Source organism: Lotus japonicus, chromosome 1 (genome assembly GCF_012489685.1).
Source record: "Lotus japonicus ecotype B-129 chromosome 1, LjGifu_v1.2".
Classification (NCBI taxonomy): Eukaryota; Viridiplantae; Streptophyta; class Magnoliopsida; order Fabales; family Fabaceae; genus Lotus; species Lotus japonicus.
In genome coordinates this window covers 103,045,350-103,063,874 of record NC_080041.1, presented here as the reverse complement: position 1 = coordinate 103,063,874, position 18,525 = coordinate 103,045,350, and the positions used below count along the sequence as shown (strand labels likewise).

At 34.9% G+C, this 18,525-nt stretch overlaps 1 protein-coding gene across 5 annotated transcripts; it reads left to right on the top strand.

Moving 5' to 3' along the window:
• Window positions 1–4,385: 4,385 nt before the first annotated feature.
• On the top strand, window positions 4,386–18,223 carry LOC130728592 (uncharacterized). 5 transcript variants are annotated; one of them, XR_009015711.1, is made up of 12 exons: window positions 4,386–4,698; window positions 4,788–4,962; window positions 5,041–5,211; window positions 6,844–6,937; window positions 7,490–7,560; window positions 7,971–8,022; window positions 8,493–8,541; window positions 8,641–8,775; window positions 9,609–14,758; window positions 14,834–15,044; window positions 15,140–15,323; window positions 15,467–17,493. XR_009015711.1 is itself a non-coding variant. In XM_057580098.1 (10 exons), the coding sequence occupies exons 1-10, from the start codon at window positions 4,499–4,501 to the stop codon at window positions 17,851–17,853; spliced, it is 1,179 nt and encodes a 392-aa protein (XP_057436081.1). In that variant the 5' UTR covers window positions 4,392–4,498; the 3' UTR covers window positions 17,854–18,193. The 5 variants fall into 5 exon arrangements, 2 of the variants coding, with proteins under 2 accessions (XP_057436082.1, XP_057436081.1); XR_009015710.1 differs by lacking the exon at window positions 15,467–17,493 and adding an exon at window positions 17,502–17,621 and having other exon boundaries at window positions 9,609–15,044; XR_009015709.1 differs by having other exon boundaries at window positions 9,609–15,044.
• The last annotated feature ends 302 nt before the right edge of the window (window positions 18,224–18,525 follow it).

Below are 18,525 nucleotides of genomic sequence, written 5' to 3'. Positions count from 1 at the left end.
CCACTTGCCGCATGTACCCTGATTTTTCCTTACCTTATTTCTCCTTAATAAAAAAATACATTTTTAAATTTTAGATTTGATTAGGATTTAGGTTTTTTATTTCTTGATTTTATCTTAATTTATTTTTGATTTGTTTTTAGAGTATTAATTAATTTTTATGGTATTTTTATTGAATTTTCGGATTTTTAATTAATTCCGGATTTTATGAGTTTTTATTGTGATTTGCTAGATTTTGATAGTTTTTACCTATTTTTATTTAGTACATTTCTAAATTTTAGATTTGATTAGGATTTATGTTGTTTATTTCTGTATTTTATCTTAATTTATATTATTATTTATTTTTAGAGTATTAATTGTTTTTTATGGTATTTTTATTGAATTTTCGGATTTTTAATTAATTCCGGATTATATGAGTTTTTATTGTGATTTGCTAGATTTTGATAGTTTTTATCTATATTTATTTAGTACATTTTTAAATTTTATATCAATCAATATATATTAGAAAAGAGGAACTTCTATCAAACAGATTTAGTGACGTGTCATTCTCACGTTAATTCTTAGTGACATGTCATTTTCACGTTAATTCTCAGAAAAAAAATTCCACATGTCATTTTCAGGTTAATTTGCATAAAAAAATACATTTATAAATTTTAGATTTGATTAGAATTTAGGTTGTTTATTTCTTGATTTTATCTTAATTTATTTTTAGAGTATTAATTAATTTTTATGGTATTTTTATTGAATTTTCGGATGTTTAATTAATTCAAGATTTTATGAGCTTTTATTGTGATTTGCTAGATTTTGATAGTTTTTATCTATATTTATTTAGTACCTTTTTAAATTTTAGATTTGATTAGGATTTAGGTTGTTTATTTCAGGAGTTTATCCTAATTTATCTTATTATTTATTTTTAGAGTATTAGTTAATTTTTATGGTATTTTTATTGAATTTTCGTATTTTTAATTAATTCAAGGTTTTATGAGTTTTTATTGTGATTTCTAGACTTTTGTAGTTTTTATCTATCTTTATTTAGTAGCTTTTTAAATTTTAGATTTGATTTAAAAGATTTGTCCTAATTATCTAAGATTTACCTAGATTACTCCTTACTAAATTTATTTCATCATGATTTAAATAGATTATTAATATCTGAAATTTTTTTTCATAAAATTTTAAAATTTTAAAAGATTAAAAAACTAAAAATTCAATAAAAATACCTTAAAAATTAATTAATAAAAACTACCAAATCACAATAAAAACTCATAAAATCCTTAATTAAATAAAAATCCGAAAATTCAATAAAAATAAAATAAAATTTAATTAATGCTCTAAAAATAAACTTTTTTTTTACCTAAAATTTATTTCCATAACAAATCTTGAAACAAATTTTTTAAATTTAATTTTAAATTTGAGAAACTTTTTCATAAAATGTTAAAATCTTAAAAGATTTGCCTTAATTATCTAAGATTTACCTAAATTGCTCCTTACTAATACTGCACCAGTCATCTCCTCCCCTACATGTCTCTACTGTGAACCGGTTGACATGGAGGAAAAATGAGGAAGATTAATCGAGTATGCAACTTGCTTAATGTGGTGTTGATAATTGTGTAAGTGTTTGACATAAATGTTTATGCTTCGCTTCCTAAAGGTTTTTTTATTGATGAATTTGATTGACCTAATTAGTGAGCACTATATTTGGTAGTGTTGATTCAATTCCTAAAAGCCATGTCCTTTAATTTTCTCTTAATTTGTTCATTGTTCCCTATTTTGTGATTGTTTTGTTTAATTTCATATATGCTTTAGTATTTGTTGGTGGTCTCTGTGATGCTTCCATATCTCTTAAATAAACTAATGTTGTGATGCTTTCTCTTATGCAACCCTTATTCTGAATGTTCTTAATCGGCCAATTGATAGTAGACTTACATGCTTTTATCCTTCCCATTGCAAGTTTATTTAATTGCATCATTGTCTTCCAGTTTTGGCTGTCAAAACTTCATCTACAATGTCAGCATCATGAAGGCAGAGAAACTCTTTCAGAAGAAGGGACGTCCAACAAATTTGACCCAGGATCCCAGTTAAAGAAATGAGATTTAGGTAAGATACTTATTCATATGATTGTTTTCAATTCCAGATTTTGCTATTTTTCTTATCAATTAATAGCTTTTTTTGTTGTCAATTGTAAATCGCTTTTAGACATAGCTATAGTCTCTTTTATTTTGCTTTACTATCTCAATAGTGGAAGCTTTTTTTTCAATTAGTACATGTGTTAAAATTCTAAATTTACATATCCATATGAACATCTTTATACCTGTCACATCCATGGGTATTAGTTGTACTCATAGCTGCATCTTTATAACTCATAAGTTACATTTAGTTTGACTTCATAACTGATATTTGAACTTTTGCTTAGTGGGAAGTAAGCCTTAACACAGTTAATGAGCTGAATGGAAAGGGAATGTGGATAAGGAGAATGAATCATATAAAATTTCCTTATTTTCATTCACCAATTTATGGCATTTTCTCTTGCTATCTCATTTCTTGCTGATAAATTTATAACTACTGATTTGTGTTGATTTTGGATCTTAGAATTATTAATCTGATCAAATAAGTAACTTTTCCAGCATGTGGTTCATTATACTTTTCGTCTCCATTTTTTTACTACAATTCTTGATCTGATGTGGAATGAGGTTAGGATATAAGATTGGTGGCAGAATGAACAGTTCTTGGTTCATATAATGAGGATAGGGACTTTGCTGAGCTCTATGGATATCACTTCTCATCCCAATTTTAGGTAAGGGAAGAAATTTATTATAGCCTTCACACATTCTGATTGCTTAGTATAAAAAGGTTATTAACTCTTATCCGGGTTTTATGGACTTGCATGTCTGCTGCTCACCTTTTTTTTTGGTAATTCAATTGTTTTCCACTACCTAAACATTATTTCATTGTTCCTCTCAATCTGTTTTGTCCATCTCACATGTGCAATGTAAGCTCTTGCTTGGTTTGCAATTTGGTTTTGTATTTTTTTTCTATAACAGATGCATCATCTTGCACAATTTAAGATCATTCCCAATGTTGTAGAGTAAAAGAAAGACATTGATGCTCCTAACTACCAAAGAAGCAGGACGATGATTGATGATATGTGATGGATTTGCAAGAAATGGAACATGAGTTCTACGCCAAGAATAGTATAAAATGTGTTATTCTAAATACAGTGGGTGGCTACTATACAGCTCTAAAGGACCACACTTCTTGATAAATGGTGGCAAAAAGAGCATGCAAAGATCAATGTTTGTTGTAATGATGTTTCAAGGTGTTGCCACCTATGTATAAGTAAATCCTTCTTCTATTTTGACATGTGTTACACTGAAAATTTTAAAATCTTCTTTTTAACTTTAGAGTTTTTTTTATGCATATGTAACGTGACATATTGTTTTATATAAAAAGTATCATTATATATTTTTTAAACAATCATTATACTCTAAACTAATTGATTGATATTGTGTTAAATTACAAATAAAATCAAATGAGATACCAACTGAATGCATTCAGTTATAAATGGAGAGGAGAAATTTATGCACCTAAAATTCATTGCCAAAACAAATCTATGTTGGCTAATTTGAAATCTATGCAAAATTATTTTTGTCGGTTTAAGGTTCGTAAATTTTGTACAAAATCTGATATATTGCTATTTTATGACTTCAAATAAATAAAATGATGTCATATTTTATGTTTATCTTTCACAACCCTAATTTGTGCTACTATCACATTCTTTTTTCCCATGATTAATATGTGTTTATCATCTGCTTTATTATAATTGTTCTTACATTCTTAGTATGTTAAATTTTTTATAATTTAAAATATGATCGATGTATTAAATACAATAGACACATTCTTTTTTTTCCATGCTTAATATGTGTTTATCATCTGCTTCATTAAGATTTTTCTTACATTTTTAGTATCTTAATTTTTTTTATAATTTAAAATATGATCGATGTATTAAATACAATAAACATATTCCCCGTGCAACGCACGGGTAAAAAGAACACTAGTTTATAGAAAAAGATAAAGAGTTTAATTTTGATTCACCGACGGTGTAAAGTTTTTTTACACCGTCAACCAATCAGATTTCAAGAATGTGACATGTCAATTAAAGAAATTAAATGAAAAGAGAGATTTTCTCACATCCTTAAAATCTGATTGGTTGACGGTGTAAAAAAACTTTACATCGTCGGTGCATCAAACTTTTTCTCAAAGTTAAAACATATCTTAATTAATCTTAATTAAATATTTACAAAAATAGGATATTAAAAAAAAAATGTTGAAACAAGCGTGTGGCCCACTTGACTAGAATTGTGACAATGCCTCCTGCAGCTCTAGAAAAGAATGAGATTAAACCCTAATGGAGGTTTGTTAACCCATTTTCCCCTCCCCTCCCTTTACCTACCTTCAAAGCCCTGTTCACTCCCGTCCGAAGCCAGAAAAAAGAAGTAAACCGCAGATGAAGTTTGTGGTGAAGAAGGCGTGGAGCAGTGGTGTTCGAGTTGGAGCAGTGGAGATAGGAAGCTGCTCGGGACTCATAGAGACACCGGCTCTTCTCTTATCTACCCGTAAAGGCCTTCCTCATTTTATCTCTCCTGACCTTCTCACTTCTCTCCCTTCACCTGATTCTCATCTCCTTCAAGTTTCTCCACTTCACTTGTAAGTTGTAATAATCAATTTTCACAATCTCTATCATCATCATCATCATCTTCGTATTATTCATTCACATCGTCTGTTTCTCTGTCTAGTCTGGAAGGACTTTCTCCAACCACAATCTCACAAATAGGAGGCCTTCACCAAACGCTTGGTTTGCACGAATATGGAATTGCAGCTGTAGCCAGGGATTCCATTCAATGCCTTCCTGAGGCTAAGGGAACCACCAAACTCGGAGCATCTTTTGAGACTCCGTGTGGTCGTCTACTGGTAAATTTATTCGGTTTAAGTTTAACTAATGTTTAAGTGAATCTAATGCATCCTCTAATTCTAAATTGACACCAACAGATTCAACCCAAAGATTATGTTGAAATGATTTCTTGCATGCGCCCAAACATATGGGCTACTTTGGCTGATGAAGTACCCGCTTGGGTGTCTGATAAAAGGAACAAAACCTCAGTAGATAGAACTTTGAGGTGGCTTGACGATTGCCTTGCACTAAATTCGGTAAAGGACAATGTATGTAACGTTTTTCCTCTACTGATATTAATTGCATTCTCAAATTCATGTACTCATAAATATTTAATAGCTGAAATGATTTCGTTTTTATAATTTTAGTTTGTTGAGAAGACATTGCTGAGTTGCAAAATAAGTTGTAAATAGTAGTGAATATGGATACGTTGTCATCACCGTCTTCATGAGTTTCTATTTAGTATTGTAATTACTAAGATATAGACATATAGTGGTATTCCAGAAAGACCCTATAATGTTTAGCATGCCTTGGATCGATATATGATTTTTGCTCCTCTGGTAGAGGTAACTTCTCCCAAAAGATGGAAAAGTATATTATGTTTATTTTTCACTCTTTGTTCAAACATGTCAAATTTCTTTGTTGAAAAATCTGCAAGTCTTTTAGAAAGCAACACATTTTAACCAAATTATAACAAATTTCTGCTCGAAATTCTTAGGGAGATTCAGAACTGAAGACTGCTTTCACTCCTTTAAGCAAAACATTGACATGGATTCAAGCCATAAGAGTAAGACCAAAAAAACATAACTGATGAGTGCAGCCAAGTATTTTGAAGTCTAGGAGCATAGGCTTAAGGTTGTTTGGTATACGAATCCACCACATTGAGATTATCCAAAAAGTTCAGAACGATTGTCCTAGAGTTGAAGGGATGAGCTTCAGATTGCCAGATTGAAACTGTAGAACAATTGAAGGGTGGAACCCTTCTTTGCTTCTCTCCAAAATTCATATGAAGTCTATTTTCACACCAGTTTCATTAATTCTTGTAATGTACTTCAGCTTACTTTTTGATCCAAATATCTGAACCAAGAGGGAAAAAAGATTTCATTTCACTCACACATCTCAATGTGGCAAATTAGCACATTTAGCATGTAAACATTGAGAAATTGTCAATAAATTTTCACGTCTCTGCATATGACTAGTTTTTAGGCATTGAGTGGCACAATCCAAGAATAGCATAATTATCTTATAGCATATGCTATTATTGCTATGTTAGTGCTAAACATTAACTAAGTTAAGGGAAGCCACTATCAAATGATGGTAGATAAAGAAGATTCGTAGGGAGGGAAAGTAAACTATCTCATAGGCATCCATCCAAATCCAAACATGTCTTTTGCAATGAGTATATGAGTAGTCAGCTTTTGATTCCTTGTGTTAGGGCTATTGGATTTTATGTCTGTAACTTGAAGTGTACTGCAGGAGCTCTGGGAAAGGGTCTCCTTTATGAAGCTAAAGGAGATACCTAGGTTTCTTCATATTTAGATGTGGATTCAGCAGACTCTCCAATTGATAGGCGATCCTCTTCTAGATACTGTGTACTCATTGTGGGCAATCTAATACCTTGTAAAAGTAAAAGACACCATGCAGTATTGCAGTTGTAAGGTCAAAGTGCTAAATATTGTGTACTAATAGTTTTGTATTGTATTTCTAACAAATATAGTCAGTCTTAGTCATCCATGTTTTGTGTCATGAATTTGGATATTATTTCCTTTCTTTATTCCTATAACAAATAGTGGATATTGAGTCCTCTCGTACAATATTTTTTTCCTTGTATTAAATATTATTTCCTTTTATTATTGAACAAAATTAACTAATTTAATGTATTTTGACATCTCAAAATTTAGGCAACTGGATCCATCTTTGGTGCCATTGTGGGAGGCTCGGATTTGGATGAAAGGAAGCGATGTGCAGAGGAGGTAGCCAAGCGAAATGTATCAGGTTTACTTTTCTCTAGTTGCTTTTGGTTTGACTTCTGTGTCTCAATGCTTTCACATTACTTTTGTTCTTGTTTTTGTTTATTCCATCTTTTCTCGCTTAACCTAACAGGGAAGGTGATTTTGTTTTAGAATTTTGTGCAACATGCTCAACTTGGCTCAGCTTAAAATTAAATTCTTACTTCAACAAAGCATTCAAGAAAATGAAAAGAAAAATATCAATACCTTGTTTTGACAATCATCTCGCTATCAGTCAAATTCCATTCAAAATTCATAAATTTTATCAAATATTATTGTTTCACATTTTTTTATTGCTCGAGTCTGATAGCATAATAGAAAAGTTTTGCAAATTCATCTGGGCCTATTATTGAGAAATCATGTTCATCCATCTTAATGGGAAACTTCTCTGTGAAGTTATTTACGGTAGAAGCAATTCAAAAACTGGAGCTTTGGATTGTTGTTGTGTCTTCTCTTTATGTTATGTGATGCATTTGAGATCTATAAAGGCCTATATTCTTGCATATATATGGTAACTGAACTGTGATGATTAATGTAGGTTATTGGATTGGAGGATTTGGTCTTGGAGAGCGCATTGATGAGCGACCTGCTCTTCTAAGTACTATTGTCGTGAGTGCAATTGCAGTAGTTACCCAGTCACTTCTTTAAGTCATTATTCAAATTGAATTTTATTCAATGTGTGGTAACACTGGAATTATAACAAAACTCAAGAAACACCTCTCGTTTACAATGACAATGTCCTACTTGGTAACACAGAATTGAAGCGGAGTGAACAGTGAAAAAAGTACAATCAGAGCTGAATTCACAGCCTGGTAAAAGTGGTTATGAGCACTATCCTTTTTGGCCCACTTTATCTAGTTAAAAAAGTTGAATTTCAGCATAAGATAAAAGACCCTTTTATTTGAGGGTGTTAGATGATATAAAATCATTAGTGATCTTTCAGCTAATAGTTCAAGTGTTTGGAGAGTTTGTCCTTGTCAAATGTTATTTTTGATGTAACAAAGTGATCTTATTCCCAGGAGGTCTTGCCAGATGAAAAGCCACGCATGATCTGTGGTCTTGGACTCCCAGGTGCCTAACCTTTTAATTCCATGTGTTCAGTGTCCTGCTTTGCTTAATGATGTGTTTTTTCATGTTTTTCATGCTATTATGCTCCTACACCACTTTCTTTCTCTTCTCTAATCAATTTCTTTCTTTTTGAAAGTTAAAAAAAGAAAGAGTTCATTGGCATCAATCATTTTATTTTTCTTGGCTGATGATAATTGATTGGTTCTGAGTTTATCACATGTCATGAACTGCCTAATGGAGGCAACAGCTTGAGTTAGATGATTATGAACATAAAGTCATTAAGATAGTTAAATCTTGGATATTGATTCAGTTGACTTGGCATTGAGTTTGTGAAAAATTAATCATCGACACTTTGTTCACTGTTCCACTTTGCTAATCTATTGAATACAGTTTTGATCTTAAAATGGATTATTTCTTGATTAAATTTGAATTTACACAAATTTATTGAACATACACTGATTTTAACTTTACAGAGGAGATTTTGCAGGGAGTTGCTGCTGGAATTGATCTCTTTGATTCAACGTAAGTAGCTAAGTCCAATTTTCATTTGTTTAATATCCCTCCCTATTCACCTTGTGTATTTTGTCAAGGATTTGGATGATTTTTTGTGATGGTTCATAGATACATCTATTCCCTCACGCTTGGTGGATTTGCGCTAACCTTTTCACTGGACAAGAATGGTAATCAAGATCACTTTCACCTAAGCCAGATTGGAAGTGACTTGACTAAAATTAATTTGAGAGCAACTGCTTATAGGTAACAAGTTTTAACTGCTTTTTGTACCTATCCGAGTTTGAATTTTTTTTTTTCCCAGTACAAACTTATCTGAGTTTGATAAAATCATTAGTGGGTTGAAATCTTGGGCAGTAGTTTGCGCAGATTTTACAAAACTTACAATAGAAAACTACCTAAGCTTAAAGGAAAATTTTACCATATAGCTTTATGCTTGTGATGTTAAATGAGATTGATTGTTGGGCAGGAAAGAGCATAAGTTCAATGTTGTGAAATGCGATGGGTGAGTAAACAGGCAAGAAAAGATAGGATTAGGAATAAATCCGATACAAAGATATCTCGGGTAGCACCTATTCTTAAAAAATGTGAAATCTTGTTTTAGGTGATCTGGTCATGTCAGGAGAAGACATGTAGAAGCCTCAATAAGGCAAGTAGATTGTTTGCAGGGTAGTCTAATCATTGGAGGTGATGAGAGACCAAGAAATAGTACGATTGTCCAACATTTGATTGATTAAGTTAATAAGTTCTGAGTTGCTATTTCAATTTTTGAAATATTATGATTGTGATATTTGCTTAAGATTCTGTCTCAAGATGATTTATTTTTTGTTGTTGTTGTAAAACCTCCTCTTGACATGGGCAAGGGGTTGGGGGGTACTGTAAATACCTTTTTTTTTGCTTTTATGAAATCTGAGTGATTTTTCACACAGTGCCATTTTCTAATCCCAAATCTATATGGCTCTGCCTTGATAGAATCAAGTTAAGTTCTTGAAGTTTAGCATTTCTGCTGGCCTTTTCCAATTTTCTACTTTCTCACATTTCATGTTATCTCTGAGGTAGCTGATTCCTTCAAAATTCAGTGTACTTGTTCAGCCTGCTAAACCAGCGCAATCCTAGAAAGAAGAAAATCGGAATAGGCGACTGTGAAGCTGCAGAGTAGGAAAGGAGCGCCGCCATGAAAAGCTAATGGGATTGCGGTGCATCTTCAATGAAGGGTTAGTTGGGACTTTGGGACCTCAATGGGAGGAGAGGTTGGAGCAGTAGTTGAATCACAAACATATCTATAGAAGGAGTCTCTAGCGGAGCAAAGGATGGTGTACCATGTATCCTTAGAGAATGTAACATTTGTAGAAACATAAAGGCAGTGTGTTGAGGGAGAAAGAATAACATCAATATCTTTTTTGAACTCTAGAATACCCAAAAAAAGACAATTGAACTGCCCAAGTAGACAATTATCACGGTTGGGAGATAGATCTTGAACAAAACAAGTGGAACCAAACACACGAGGGATATGAAGGGGGTCCTTTGGCAACATAATAGAGTGAAGTGTCGGAATCTGATTACCTTGGACTGAAGATGGCATGCGATTTAGCAAGTAACAAGCGGTAAGAAAAACATCACCCCAAAACTTTAATGGTGCATGAGAACTTATCGGTTAAGTTAGAGCCGTATGAAGAAGATGACGATGTTCTCGTTCAACGACAATTTTTGAGGTGTGGGAGGACAATTAGATTGATATATGGTGCAATGTAAGTCATAAAGGAATTGAAAGGCATATAAAAGTACTTTATATTTTCATTGCACAATAGTCAAATTGTTTTTCTGAGTCTAAATCTCCAAACAAAAGGTTTGAGATCATCCCATACGATCTTCATCCACAAGAGCTGACTAACCCTTTAAGCCATAGCTCTATATTCCGCCTCCGCACTCGACCTCGCTACAACAATTTTCATTTCACTCCTCCATGTCACCAAATTTCCACCTAGAAACATGCAATATTTGGAAGTGGATCTCCTATCAATGGTGGATCCTACATGTGTGCATGTTAGAAAATTTTAATTCAGCGAACACAAGGACATATCAGAGGTGAACATAAACCAGCAGACAACAGACAAGGCAGGAAGCAAACAATGCAATATAACAGACAAATAAGTCTATAATTAAAATAACAAGAGAACGAGTTCAGAGTAGCCTGGGTTGAAGCACGCAAGGCGCTGTCCTTAGAGAGAAAACGCCCCAACTGCACTGTCAAGAACTGAGAATTGTATGTTTGAATTGTGTATCCTTCTGCCGGAGGATTCTCATATATATAGTATAATACAATCCCTAAAAATCTGCTAAATTGTTATAACTGCTATCCTATGCTAATTAAAGATATAAGGCAAAAAAACACTTTTGGCCCTTGATGTTTCAAGTTTCTGCAATTTATGCCCCTACTTTATTTTTGTCGATGTTTCTACCCCTCATGTTTTCAAACAATGCACCGTCTACCCCTCCGTCAGTCAGACACGTTAAAAAACTAACGGAATGAACTGATTTGACTTTTTTTTATATTTTTTGGACTTGCCACGTGGAAATTACAAGTAAAATTGGAAAAAAAGGGGCATGAGAGATTCAAACTCAAGACTTGTAAGTAGCAAAACATGCTTTTAACCAATTCAGTTCTATACATAATTGATATATACATTAAGCAAATTTAATTTATATCATTTCCTTGATAATCATCAACTTCATATACTCTTCATCTCTCTAATCCACTCAGGAACCTCTCCTGAGAAAGCCTTGACGAACGAAGGGGTAGACTGTGTACTGTTTGAAAACATGAGGGGTAGAAACGTCGACAAAAATAGAGTAGGGGCAGAATTTGCACAAACTTAAAACATCAGGGGCCAAAAATGCTTTTTACCCAAGATATAATTACAGAATTGCATGATTACAGCTCTGCAATAATGCAGGATTTGCCAGCTTAAATGCTGCAGTAATTCTGTCAGCTAATTCCATTGACATCCCCCCTCAAATTGATGCTGGTGATTCTACAAGCATCAATTTGCTAACTAGGAAATTATGGCGCTGACGTGTCAATGATTTGGTGAAGATGTCAGCAATTTGAACAGATGTGGAGACATGAGGTAGAGTGATAACTCTGCGGTCATAGGCTTCTCGGATGGAGTGACAATCAACCTCTATGTGCTTCGTCCGTTCATGGTAAACAGGATTTGCTGCAATTTGAATGGCACTTGTGTTGTCAGCATGTAACGGAGTTGGTTGTGATTGTAAGAAACCGAGTTCCGAAAGAAGACCACGCAACCAAATAATCTCAGAGCATGCTGCCGACATGGCACGATATTCTGCCTCTGTGGATGACTTGGAGACTGAGTCTTGTTTCTTGCATTTCCATGATATTGGAGAATTTCCGATAAACATACACCAACCAGTAGTAGATTTCCTTGTGTCCGGACATCCAGCCCAATCAGCATCGCTGTAGGCTTGGAGTTGTGGTGATGAACCAGAAGTGAAAAATAAGCCACGGAGAAAGATGGAAATGCCGAGGAGTTTGCATGAATTTACTTACTGTGTGGACAGCGAAAGAGACATCAGGTCGTGTGATGGTTAGGTAGATAAGACTACCGAACAGCTTTCTGTATAAAGTTGGGTCTTGTAGAAGTTCACCTTCATCTCGTCTATATTTTACATTAACTTCCATGGGGGTATCAACAATAGTGGCATTGGTAAGACCTGCTAATTGAATTAGATCTTGAATATATTTGTGCTGAGTTACGAAGATGCCTTGTTGTTGATAATGGACTTCTAACCCCAAGAAGTAAGTAAGTTGGCCAAGATCTTTCATGTGGAATGTGGAATGCAGCAATTTCTTGACCTTAGCGATAGCCTCTTGATCAGAACCAGTGACTACAATGTCGTCCACATAAACAAGTAATACCACAATTCCCTTAGAAGTCATTTGCAGAAAAAGGGACGAATCATACTGACTTTGTGTGAAGGAAAAGCCAAGTAGTGTTGTTCGAAACTTTTCAAACCATACCCTTGGTGCCTATTTCAAACCATATAAAGAACGCTTCAGTTTGTAAACATCATTAGGGGATTGGGTAGGCATACCTTTCGGAAGTGTGATGTACACTTCCTCCTTGAGGTCACCATGGAGGAATGCGTTCTTGACATCCATTTGATGTAGTTGCCAACATTGAGATGCAGCAATGGCAAGAATAGTACGTACAGTAGTCATCTTGGCTACTGGTGCAAAAGTCTCCTCATAGTCTAGACCATATTCCTGCCTATTTCCAAGAACAACAAGCATAGCCTTGTAGCGATCTATAGATCCATCCGAGCACAACTTGATAGTGAATACAAATTTGCTGCCAAGAGGTTTAACAGACGGGGGACATGGAACAACTTCCCATGTCTGATTTTCTTCTAGTGCTAGAAGTTCTGCTTCAATAGCTTTTTGCCAACATGCATGCTCCATTGCTTGCTTATAGGAAGAAGGAATAGGAGCCGATGTTAAAGTTGCTGTCAAGGATAAAGGGGGAGCATACCTTTCTGGGGGTTTACTAACGCGAGTGCTGCGTTGTAAAGGAGCTGGTTCTGGAACAATTACTGGATCAACAGCCAGAGAGTGATCTGGAGAGGGCCCTGGAGGTGCAGATGGCTGATTTGGAGTGACAGTTGGACGTCTTTGGTATACCAAGAAAGGTTTGGGTGATGTTGGTTCTGCAGAATTATTATGAAACAATGGCAAAACAGATATGGATGATGCAGAGGAAGTGTCATGATTAGCTACAAAAAAATGTGTATTTTCTTGAAAAATGACATTTCTAGAGACCCGAAGCCGATGTAGATTAGGATTATAGCATAGAAAGCCTTTTTGGTGGGCTGAGTAACCAAGAAAAGCACATTTAACAGATTGAGCTGTGAGCTTGGAGTGTTCTTGTGGGGGAAGATGGACATAACAAACACAACCAAAAGTGCGAAGATTGGAATAAGTGGGTGGGTGACCAAATAACCGTGAGTAAGGAGAATCATTGTTTAATGATGGAGAAGGCAAACGGTTAATGAGGTGGGCAGCAGTGGAGAGAGCTTCACACCAAAACTTTGATGGGACAAAGGATTCCAACAAAAGGGTGCGGACAATATCAAGAAGATGGCGATTTTTTCTTTCCACCACGCCATTTTGTTGGGGAGTGGAAGGACATGACCTTTGAGATAAAATACCATTTGTTTTCAAAAAATCTTGAAACAAATTAGATGTGTACTCCCCCCATTGTCAGAACGAAGAATTTTAATTTTTGAAGAAAATTGGGTCTCAACATAGGCATGAAAAAATTTGAAAGCAGAGAAGACTTCATCTTTAGAACGCAGAAAATATACCCATGTGAAACGACTAAAGTCATTAATGAAAGTGACAAAGTACTTGTAATTGACATGAGATATAACAGGTGCTATCCCCCATAAATCACTATGAATCATATCAAACGCTTGACTTATATTTGATTGATGATTTGGAAATGGTAGAATCTTACTTTTACCAAGTTTACAAGAGGTGCAATCAAATTTAATAGTACTAAGAGACGAGGTCTCTTTATTACCAAGAACACCATATTGGAGCAATTCATGAAGAACATTGGAGTTTGGATGTCCTAGACGCTTATGCCATAATTCAAAATTAACAGCAGTAGCAGAATGACAAGAAACAAAAGGCAAAGAAGAACATGGAGACATTGAAAAACAAAGTGGAAAAAGACGTCCAACTTTAGGCCCCCTCGCGATCAGTTTCCCTGAGTGTTGATCCTGCACAAGACAACCAGATTTTGAGAATGCAACTCGGCAATCATTGTCAGCCAATTGACCAACAGAAATAAGGTTACTAGTGAGACCGGGTGAAACATAAACATCAGTTAAAGATGTAGAAATATCACCAATAGCTGTGATGGGTAAATGGTTTCCATTAGCAACCTGAATTTTGAGATTTCCAGAATTTTGGGTGATGTTTGTAAGAGCTTCAGCATTGTTGGTCATATGATTGGATGCCCCAGAATCAAAATACCAAGGAGAGGAGTTGGGAGAATGTTTACCTGAGAGCCCTAAAGCAGAGAATGCTGAAATTATCATTTGTTGAACAATTTCAAGGGTTAAAGCTTGAACAGGGGTAGGAGCATTATGCTGCACATTTGCTATATCCACAGAACTTGGGGCAAGAGGAGAATGAACTGAGGTGGTAAATGCTGTTGCATTTTTCTTAGGTGGTCTTATAGGACATTCTTTAATGACATGACCATCTTTTTTGCAGTAATTGCAGGTCTTTCTAGGACAATTTGAAGCATAATGTCCAAATCCTTTGCAGCAGAAACATTGAACAGCACTTAGGTCCCGTCCTCTAGGATTTCCTTGAACAGTATAGGCAACAGGAAGTGAGGCAGATTTGTGCTGCTCCATGGTTGCTAGAGTAAGGAGGCAGCGTTCTTCACGAAGCAGTTCATTGAGGCATGCATCCAAGGAAGGTACAGTAGCTCTATTCATGAGATTGGTTCGAATACCTTCAAAATCAGATCTCAATTTCATAAGAAATTGATCTCGTTTGGTGTTTCATGAACAGTTTGTACGGAAGTAAGACCTTCAGTAGACACACTATCATAGACAATGTCAGTGTAATCAGCCCAAAGATTCATGAATTGAGAATATAACTCAGAAATTGAAAGACTCTCCTGTTGAAAAATGGCGATGTCATGTTCAAGCTGGAACCTTCGAGCGGTGTTATTCTGGCTGTATATTTTCTTCAGGTAGGCCCACATCTTGGCTGCAGTGCTGAATGGTCTAAGATTGAGGACAATATTTGGATCAACAGATCTGATGATCCACGCCATGACTTGATTATCTTTGACTTCCCAATCGGCATATTCAGTTTTTTGTTTCTCTTTGTCAGGAGCAGAAGTGCTACCATCAACATGACCCCAAAGGCTCTTACCTTTGACAAAGATCTGGAACTCAAATGCCCAGGCTAAGTAGTTCTTGCCATTAAGGCGAACCAATAAAACTTCATACTTTTCAGTAGACATGAGGCTGAGGAAAAGAATGAAGGCTGAACAAGAAACAAAAGGAACTTGGGCTTGACCAGGATAAACTTAAGACAAAAGAGAGGAAAAAGAACTAGGAATTTGGTGCAAAACTATTATAGGATCGCAACCAAGACTGATACCATGTCAAGAACTGAGAATTGTATGTTTGAATTGTGTATCCTTCTGCTGGAGGATTCTCATATATATAGTATAATACAATCCCTAAAAATCTGCTAAAATGTTATAACTGCTATCCTATGCTAATTAAAGATATAATTACAGAATTGCATGATTACAGCTCTGCAATAATGCAGGATTTGCCAGCTTAAATGCTGCAGTAATTCTGCCAGCTAATTCCATTGACATGCACTGGGTAGATTAAGAACTTGATGCGCTCCTCTCCCAAGATATGTCAACCCGTTGAATCTGTCGTGTGCAGCGAAAGATCCCTGAACTGATGAACAAACCGTGCTCTTTGAATATTGATTAATGGAAAAAACCAGTGAAAATTAGGGGAAGAAGAAGGCAATTCGTGTTATGTATTTTTCTGGGTTGAGAAAGCCGTTTCAAGACTCCTTTTGTAAAGGTTTTGTGCCAACGTGCAGCCAGAGGAATAGGCAACGTGAGGAAAAATAAAGAACGTGCAATGGGAGTGGAGAAAGTTTCTATCATCTATAAAAACTGAATTGAGAAACAAAATCCCTAAAAACATGCAATATTTGGAAGTGGATCTCCTATCAATGGTGGGTCCTACATGTGTGCATCTGTGTAAACTTCCGTAGATAAGCTCCCTTCTTTCTCAAAAAGTAGTCCGCTCAATGGGCTAAGATTCTTGTTAATGTCTGGAGACTGGAAGTGTCTCTCTCGTGGGTCATACATATTGACTAACTACGCTGACTACATAAGTGATGCCTGCCCTAGTGTGGGATAAGTAAATGATCTTTTGCACAAATCGTTGGTATTGGACCTTTTTATTTTTATTTTTTGGGCTCTCCTCATCCCTCTCAATTTTGTGGTTCTTCTCTATGGGTACTCCTGTGGATTTACTGCCTAATTTTCTTGTTTCTTTAAGGAGGTCAAGGGGGAGTAAGCAACTTCTATTCCAAGGAACTTCAACTTCACGAGATTCTTCATCTCGAATTGAGCAAATAGTTTTTCCTTTAGATTATGCCTTTTGAGCTTATTGTTACCAGAAATGATTGTATCATCTACATAAACCAAGAGAATAGTGAGTTTATCATCTTGAGAGTGTTTAATATAGAGATTATAGTCACCTTGACTCAGTGTGTACCTCAAGGACACCATAGTCTTAGTGAATCTCCCTAACCAGGCACCCAGGGGGGGATTGTTTAAGACCATTAGGTCTTATTCAATCTATAAACTTTATTTCTCCCATTAGCTAAGCCATATCTGGGTGGAATCTCCATATAAACTTCCTCCTCTAAATCTCTATAGAGCAAAACATGTGTCCTTCTCCCCCTTCCTATCCATAAAACACCTCCCAAACAAACCCTCTAGAAAACTCAAAAGTTGATGGTATTGAATACAAACTTGAGCCCATCTGAATAGCACCTTTATTCTGTTACTATGTTGTTTTATCATTATTCTTGTAAAGGTTTGGTGTTTGGTTTGTTTTTTGTATTCATAAGTTGATATTTTTCACTAGCAATTACAAGAATGCCACATGGTTTTCATTATATATTTTGTTTTTCATGAATTTGAGCTTGATATGGGAAACCGAGTTTTTGTTATTTTCCCAATTCCATTTGCAAAGTCTTGTCAAAAGGAAACAATATGAAAGTAATGTGGCATTTTTGTAATAATTATTAGTTAACATATACGAACTGTATTTTAAAAATCCAATGAGTGATCACTCATTTCTGAGCTTGTGTTTTCATGCAGGAAAGATATGTCCCCCATTTTAGGAAACTGCTCCTGCTATACATGCCAGAATCATACAAAAGCATACATCAATCATCTATTCAATGTTCATGAAATGCTTGCACAAATTCTGGTTGAAATGTATGTTCTTTGCTTCAAATTGTCAAAAATGCCGTAACGGATAATTGTGACAGTACCAACAATAATTACATTAATACTTTCAACAATTAAGTATTCATAGTGTTATATTGAATTTTGCAGCCATAATACACACCACTATTTGAAGTTCTTTCATGTAATAAGAGAAGCAATCCGGGATGGAAGATTCGAGAGATTTCGACAGACATTCATTGAGAGCAGGCGTTTGCATTAGGAAGGGGAAGCTATTTGTGCCTGAGGTCATAAATTTCATAATATTATTATCTTGGAACATATTTTATATTAATACTTTATCTATTTATGACACAAGAATCTTTCATGTAATAAGAGAAGTAATACTAGTGAAAGGTGAGAAATTCCGATATTCATTGATAGCTGGCGTGTGCATTGCGGGGAATGTGTACATTGCGCAGAGGATTCTTCAGAATATGATATTATTCGAAGATATTTATTGAATCCTTTTTGGGTTTTAGCTTGGATTTGATATACTTGTAGATCATGGACTAATATTAGACATCAAGAGTCAATAATGTATATTGGTGAGTTGGCTGTTATAGTCTGTTTATGCGTGACAATTTGAGACTTGGATCATGTCATTTAATGTGGGTACTTAAATTCGGTGATGTACAAGCTGTGAAAACGAGTTGAGAGGGTTTTATGTGATTTCAAGATGCTTGGTGTTAAAATTGATGAGAAAATGTCAAGTTATTCGGTTGACCCGAATTTAAAGTACACAAAAACTGTTGTGGTGACAAGTTTGTAAAGAAATTGAAATTTAAAAAGTTTGTAAAGAAATTGAAATTTAAGAGAAACTAAGTCAAGAAAGTCAACGAGAAGGTCTTTTGCATAATCATGAAAAGGAAATTTGATTAAAATGTAAGCAGGA

Bases quoted from the DNA above. Each gene is read 5' to 3' on its own strand.
- LOC130728592 (XM_057580098.1), top strand. From the start codon at position 4,499: ATGAAGTTTGTGGTGAAGAAGGCGTGGAGCAGTGGTGTTCGAGTTGGA. The intron at 4,963-5,040 runs GTAAATTTATTC...TGACACCAACAG, and splicing joins CTCCGTGTGGTCGTCTACTG to ATTCAACCCAAAGATTATGT. The intron at 8,776-17,501 runs GTAACAAGTTTT...GTTTTCATGCAG, and splicing joins TTGAGAGCAACTGCTTATAG to GAAAGATATGTCCCCCATTT.